This window comes from Carlito syrichta, unplaced genomic scaffold (genome assembly GCF_000164805.1).
Source record: "Carlito syrichta isolate Samal-C Ts95f unplaced genomic scaffold, Tarsius_syrichta-2.0.1 Scaffold295695, whole genome shotgun sequence".
Taxonomy (NCBI): Eukaryota; Metazoa; Chordata; class Mammalia; order Primates; family Tarsiidae; genus Carlito; species Carlito syrichta.
The window spans coordinates 61,416-69,041 of NW_007239791.1; the positions used below are offsets into that span (position 1 = coordinate 61,416).

Below are 7,626 nucleotides of genomic sequence, written 5' to 3' on the forward strand. Positions count from 1 at the left end.
ATCTTTACCGCATGTTAATATATTTACTGTGCAGGAAAATAAAACCTGCAAAAGAGCTAAGTCATGAAATGTAGGAAAATGAGCTATTAAAGTGAAGGTTTGTGAAGGCCTGAGACAATATGAGAGCAGAGGTCAATTTTGGATAGTAGCCCTGTCAGGATGAGCATTTTAACATCTAAAAATGCCACTAATTCCTTTCTAATGAATTTGACATTATTAAGATTACATGGTATAGTCAAGGAGATTGTCAAACTGTTTGTCCCAATATTAAGCAATAATATATTTTGAGGTCCCCAAAATGTCTTCACTAATAGAGGTTGTCACTATGTTACAAGCCCATCACTATGGCAAATGCCATGTGGCATTCAGTTCAAAATAATGGCAACAATTTATGAAAATCATTTTCAAATAAATTTTGATGCAAATTCCTTTCATGTTAGATGGAAACAGAAAATTAAAGTGCAAACAGTATGTACAACATACTACATTTTTTGCATAAAGGGTACAAAATAAAGTCTGTGCTTTAGAAACTCTGGAAAGATATGCACACAAACGCACCTACATTAAAAACAGTGGTTATGTATAGTCAGAAGGCAGACTTGGGTGAGTGAGGAGTGGGGCTGATAGCTGCAGACATTTTAAAATTTAGTTTGATTTTGAAACCATGCAAATGTATTCCCTATTTACAAAATAAAAAAATTAAATATTTTTAATAAAAACTTCTTGCATGGAAGTTCATTTTCTCTTACATTTCTTGAACCTGATTATGCTTTTCTAGAAACTGGGTATCACTGATTCTGTTCAAAGAAAGAACGATGGGTGAAATTCAATGAGGTATTTTCCATGTTTTTTTTTAATAGTTGTACATTTGATCTTATATTCATAATTTCCCCCAATGATTGTTGTATCTTTGAGATACCCACCAATCTATATTAAAAGTAATATTTGAACTGTTCTTGGATTATCTTGATGCCAAAGCTGAAGAGATTTAAGAGGACTGCTTCTCCTGAACTGTAAATTATTAAGTAAAGAAATTGCTTGTTTTAATCACTTATGAAGGTTAGGTTTTAAAGCATAATAATGACAACAGCATATCAAGAATCCTTTGTTAACTTTTCTAGCACACGCAACAAGCATATGTTGGTGAATATGACCATTAAGAAACATACCAAGTATGACTATAAAAGGAAACAGCAAAACATTTTCAGTGTTTTTGAAAAAGAATACGGTTTTACCTGTGTTTTATTATAAATAAACAGGTTCTGTCATATTTTATCTTCTTGCCAGCAAATGAAGGACATTGTTTCTTAAAGCTTCTAAAATGTACATGGATATTTAATTAAATCATATTTCCTTGAGAAAATAAAGTTCATTCGCATTTATAGCAGACAGTTGTGAGGAGCTCATAATTGTCATAAGACCAGGGTAGCCAGTACCGGTTGCTTGTGGAACAAAACTCCTCGATTTTTAAAACTTTTTTTAAAAAATAAACATACAATCATAGGTGTTCATTTACTTTAAAAATTCTAAAGATGAAGAAAATTATCGTCTATATATTTAAGTCCTTGTATAAATTACAAAACTCAAGTTTATGTTACAGAGTCCCTTCCCCATAGGAAGCATAAAGCACTTTTGTGGTACCTTTCACCAGTAAATATTTGTATCACATTGAATTTGACAAACAAAATAAAAGTCAATATTGCATCTTTAACCCCCAAGAGAACATTCTTCTAAGCTGTCTCTTGTGATGAATGAGCCTCAAAAGTCACTTGATTGCCATGATTTAACTCAATCTCAAATAAAGATATATAAAAGTAATACACATTGACTTCAGTAGAAATCTAAAACATCAGTGAACTGCAGACTCTTCTTTCTTGAGGTCAACAAACACCCTTTGGAAGACAACCAAGAGTAGTTTAAGACCAGGACAAAAAAATAAAATTATATCAATAATAATTATAATAAAAATAACAATAATAAAATAAAAATAACAACAACCAACAATGAGGTAAACTCCCCTTTAAAAAGGCAATATGTGTTGCCTGGACTGTCAGGAGAGAGTTCGATTGTACCTGACACCCAAATGTTTTTCTAACCAGAGTTCAGCCAGTTGCATGGTTGAGGCAAAAGTACTTGCCTTGGATCCTAAGCACATCTTGTACTGCTTAGGGTCCAAGTTAGGATCACAATGAACTGGATGAAAAATATGCACCACTCCTACTTCTTGACTTCTGAAGGGCCTTAAGCCGGACAGAATAACTTTATTGTAGAGATCTACATCCTCCAGTCCCCAGCCTTGTATTGAGGTATCAAATCCACCTGCACCTAGAAGATCACTTTTGTAAATACAGGTTATTCCATATCCATAGTCTCTCCAAAATCCAGTCTTCTTTGAGAATATAAAGTCATCATCACTGGGAGGATTTCCCCTATTGGTTACCTTTGGGTCATACTGGCTAAAGATGATCGGGTAATACACCTGTTGTCCCTGAATTGTATTGTCTCTACATCGTTGGAGAAAGTCTCCTTTGAAGATCAAGTCAACATCACAAAATAGCAGCAAAGTGTCATTGTCAAACTGGGAAGAAGCCATTTCAAGACCAAGACCTCTAGAAAACTCTCCCTTCATAGAAATCAGGGCCATTTCTGCTTTGGGGTATCTGTTCTGGTATTCTTTTATCAGCTCAATATGCTTGTTGGAATCTTGGCCAGAATCCCTATTAAAAAGGATGATGACCAGCTTTACATTCTGCTTTGGGATAAGACACATATTTTCAAAGTTCTCCATGAATCTCAAGAAAATGTCATATCTTCCAATGAGAGGAACAAGAATGTGTATTTTCTTTTCATCGTGCCCTCCCATTTCTTTGGCACCTTGAAAAGAAGATAATATCTTTAAGGAATTAGATATAAAGGAGAATGACTGGGTGTCACTGTTAATACTCTCCACGAGACTGTTGACATCTAGCTCTTCAGTTTCTCTGAAGAAAGGCTTGCTGAACAACTGCTGAAGATAGGCATGGCGTCTCACTGGCACAGTCAGTTTCCTTCCCTTGTGTCTTTTGTATAAGAGGAGTAAATCCAAAATGTACTCCACTCCGTGCATGGGATTAACTCTACGGTAGCCATACTGAATTTCCTTGAAGTCAATGAGCCGTCCTCTACTCTTGGCATTCTCGTTGATCATCTCCATCACCTGTAGGATGGTGTCATCCAGTGCTGACCTTAAAATGCTATTGATGCTCTGTCGAGGAGGCTGGTTCTCAGCTGCTGAGTAAAGGAGCTTCCCTGTCAGGAATTCCCATTCTATGACTTCATTTCTCTCCCGAGGTTGGAAGTGGTTGAAAGAAGGTATTACTCCCAGCTGCTGGTCCTCTTTACTCACTTCAGTGTTACTCAGCTTGCTCATCAGAGCACTCTCCCTGTGGAGCTGGATGGTGCGATAGCGGAGTTCAGAAATTTTGCGGCTGAGCATGTAATTATGCAGCCTGTACTGGTATGCAGGCCTTTTGTTGGGATGAAGGGTTATGGCTGCATGGATTTTGCTATTGTGAAGGTCTTGGATATAACCCTTCCGATTGTGTTCATAATTTTCATGGAACAGTTGTTGCATCTGAAAAGCAAAAGGAAATCAGAACTTTAGGCTATTAAAAAGATCTCTAGCAATAAACTAAAACATTTAATTTAGAATATTTAACAGATTATTTGTATAAAAGTTCACAAAATGGTTTGTAAAATTTATGTTTAAAAAATTTAAATAGTTCCAGCATTCTTAATTGACAGATAAAATTGTATGTATTCATCATGTACCACATAATATTTTGAAGTAAACATACATTGTGGAAGACTAAATCTAGCTAATTGATATATTTATTACCTCACATTGTTATGTTTGTAGTAAAAACACTTAACATATAGTTTCTCAAAATTTAATAGAATATAACATATTGTTATGAAATATATAGTCACCATCGCTTGAATTTAGAGATTCTATCTAACCGAAATTTTATATAATTTGACCATCTCCCCAATCCCTCCCCAACAAATGCCCTATCCCTTAATAAATATCATTTTAATTTCCAGTTATAAGGTCAACTTTTTTAGTTTCCACATATAAGTGAGATCATAAATGTCAAGTTAATAGGCTCAAATATAGAAAGCTAACCTCCAGTTATATATTTTGAAATGAAGAATCTTTGCCTCTCTATTTACTCTGAAGTCAACCAAAAATATCAATGAAAAAATGAATTGGATATGCTCCTAACCCCATAACAGATCATTGAAAGAGAGAGAGAGGAACAATGGGTATAGCATGGATTTTCCAAAATAGAGAATTCACTCTAAGGACTAAAACCAATGACTGGCAGTAACAGGCTATTTGTCAGAGTGGTCCTAAACTATATTTAGCATATTGCCATACCATCTTCATAGAGTAAGTTCTTGATAAGATGTAGCAGAAACTTTATTTTTCTACATTTCTGTTCTAAAGTATCATGTCAAAAATTAGGCATACTTGGCATCTTCATAAAACAGAAAGGCTTTCCGCTAGTCTAGAACAAATGTACTAACTCAGGCTGAAACCAAATTGAGAAAAATACACAGTTATAAAAACAAAATTCAAACTGCCAACTAACTCCTCTCTGCCAATCAAGAAATCTCCATCACACCCATTTAAGGTTAAGTAACAACAAGAAGAGGAAAAAAAGGCAAGGGAGAAGGAGGGGGAGAAGGAGGAAGAGGAGGAGTAGGAGGACAATGATCACCAATAGCAGCATGAGGTGTCTACAAACGTACTGTTGGATATGGAAAAAGGATAATTGCAAACTTAAAAATACAAATTGGAAGCGTGTAAAAATTATGCACAAATAAAAAAATTAACAAAAATACATCCTTTCCAAAAACAAAAACTGTCTCAAGAAATATATAAGTGCACCTAAAGAAGTAAACAAGTAAATGAGCAGAACTAAGGAAAAGGAGAAAAAAATAAAAACATCAACATTCATATTGCAAGAAGGATAAAAGGAGACACAGAGATTTATGAAGAACATAGGAAGAAGAGACTTGAGAACACTTAGCAAAGTAATAGAAATATAAAATAGAGGTCAAAGTTTGGAGAAAGGTAGGTTCTTTTAGTAAAAGAAGTGCTAGGTCAGAAGGAAAAAAAATAAAAAACTGATTCCCTACATCTCCCACATGGATGAAATGTTGGTATAAATATGGAAGTTCATTTTTAAAAGGGAAGAAAAAAAAAAACAAAAAGGAAGCAGGGTGTGGCCCATAGTCCCAGCTATTCTGGAGGTGGAGGGACAAGGATTGCTTGAGACCTGGAGTTCACATTCAGCCAGGGCAACATAGCAAGACCCCATCTACAAAAATACAATAAAATAAGATTTTAAGTTTCTCAAATTGAACAGAGGAAATATCTGCATGATTTTTGGATAGGTGAAGATTTCATAAATAGGACACAAAGTACTAACCATAAAATCAGATTGATAAATTACATTGTGTTAAAATTAAGAACTTTGTTTCTTGAAAGAAAAAAAAAATAAGAGAATTGAAAATGTCAACTGTAGACTAGATGCAATGACTCAGCCTGTAATCCCAACACTTTGGGAGGCCGAGGCAAAAGCCCAGGGGTTCAAGACCAGCCTGGGCAACTTGATGAGAGCTCGTCTCTACAATAAATCAAAAAATAAGCTGGATGTGGTAGCACATACCTGTAGTTCCAGCATCTTGAAAGACTGAGGCGGAAGGATCGCCTAAGCCCAGAAGGATGAGACTGTGGTGGCCATGAGTGTGCCACTTCAGTCCAGCCTGGGCAATAGAGTGAGACTCCAACTCGAAAGAAAGAAAGAAAGAAAGAAAGAAAGAAAGAAAGAAAGAAAGAAAGAAAGAAAGAAAGAAAGAAAGAAAGCAAGCAAGAAAGAAAGAAAGGGAAAGAAAGAAAGGGAAAGAAAGGGAAAGAAAGAAAGGGAAAGAAAGGGAAAGAAAGGGAAAAGAAAAGAGTCAAGTACAGCATGGGAGAAGAAAATTTTAATAGAGCTTATGAATAAGGACTAATGCCCAGAATATATAATGAACTTGTACAAATCAGAAAGGAAGAAGGACAAACGCGGCAGAAAAAAAATAAAGGGAAAATAAAAATTTGAGTTGTATTTCACAAAAGGGAGTATGCAAATACTTGACAAGCATATAAAAATATTCTCTACTTCACTCATCATCAGGGTAATGCCACTTAAAAATCACAATGTGATAACATTAGGGATCCACAAGCATGGCTAAAACCAGACAGATTGATAATCCATGCATTGTCTAGGTCGTGGAGGATTTGGAACTCTCATATGCTGCTGGTGACAATGTAACTTGCTTCAGCCACTAGGAAAAACTGTATCCAATAAAATGAACATACGCATTCCCTGCGACTCAGTAAGTGTCTCTTAGATTTATGCTAAGAAATGCGTACCTATATGCACCTAAAAATATATGTAAAGATTTTCACAGCTGCATTATTCATACTCCAAAACTGAAAGCCACTCAAATGTACCTCAGGGTAAAACAGCTATAGTATAATTGTGTAATAAAAAGTAATATATCAATTAAATTAAATTAAATATTACTAATATCAACATGGATAAATCTCACAAACATAGTGAAAGAAACCATATAAAACAAGAATTCATTTTTTTGTAATTCTTTTATATGAAATTCAGAAACAGATGAAACCCATCAATGCTGTTAGCAGTTAGAATAGCAATCAAGAATCAAGAAAAAGGAAGCTTCTGTAGTGCTGGTAATGTCCTTTGTTTATACAGGTGGTGGTTATATGTGTGATTTAGTTTGTGAATATTCATTAAACTTTAGATATGTTTGTTATCCTCCAATTAATAAAATATTTTATTTTGAAAGTATGCTTACACATGCATATAGCATTGGGTATGGTTTTCAGGCAGGTATGTACAAAAAATGTGTATCAATATGTGGGGAGTGGAGGGGAGAGTGGGGAGGGGGGAGGGGGGAGAGAGAGAGAGAGGGAGAGAAAGAGAGAGAGAAGGAGACCAGAGAGACTTTCCTAGAGAAGGTGACCTAAAAGGGAGATGATTAATACTATGGCTGATTCTTTACCCCCAGTATTTCATCTGGTTCCTTTTTCATACTTGGATAGGTTTTTAAATCAACATCATTTGACTTTGAAGAATATAACAGCAGTTATTTCAAGAAAGATTTTGAACTTGATTCAAGATGCAGCAGTTTGGTTTCTTCCAACTTTTTTTCCTGAAAAGCACATGCCAATTTTTATTTGAAACTTTGATCGTTAAATCAAATTAAATTCATAATTTATGGTGGGCTGTTTTATCTCCACTGGTGTAGTATTAATATTTTTAACAAAAATTGCTTTGATATATTACATTATATATTGTTCCGTGAATTTTTTTCTTTCTATGCAAGATGGTAGAATAATTCTGATCTCATAGAGACTACTAATTAGTTATATCATATCTAAAAAGCATTGGTTGTCACTATTCTTTTTTAAGGCATGATGTAAATTACTAAGAAAAGGGACTACGCTAAATTAAGTAAGATGCATTGCTCAGAGGAAAGCTATTAATCGCATACTTGTCTAGGTCC

General features: G+C 34.8%; 1 protein-coding gene across 1 annotated transcript; it reads right to left on the minus strand.

The window, feature by feature from the left end:
* Nucleotides 1-835: 835 nt before the first annotated feature.
* LOC103256755 (chondroitin sulfate synthase 3) lies at nucleotides 836-3,619 on the minus strand. Its single transcript, XM_008054516.1, has one exon. The coding sequence runs from the start codon at nucleotides 3,611-3,613 to the stop codon at nucleotides 2,051-2,053; it is 1,563 nt and encodes a 520-aa protein (XP_008052707.1). The 5' UTR covers nucleotides 3,614-3,619; the 3' UTR covers nucleotides 836-2,050.
* Nucleotides 3,620-7,626: the final 4,007 nt, after the last annotated feature.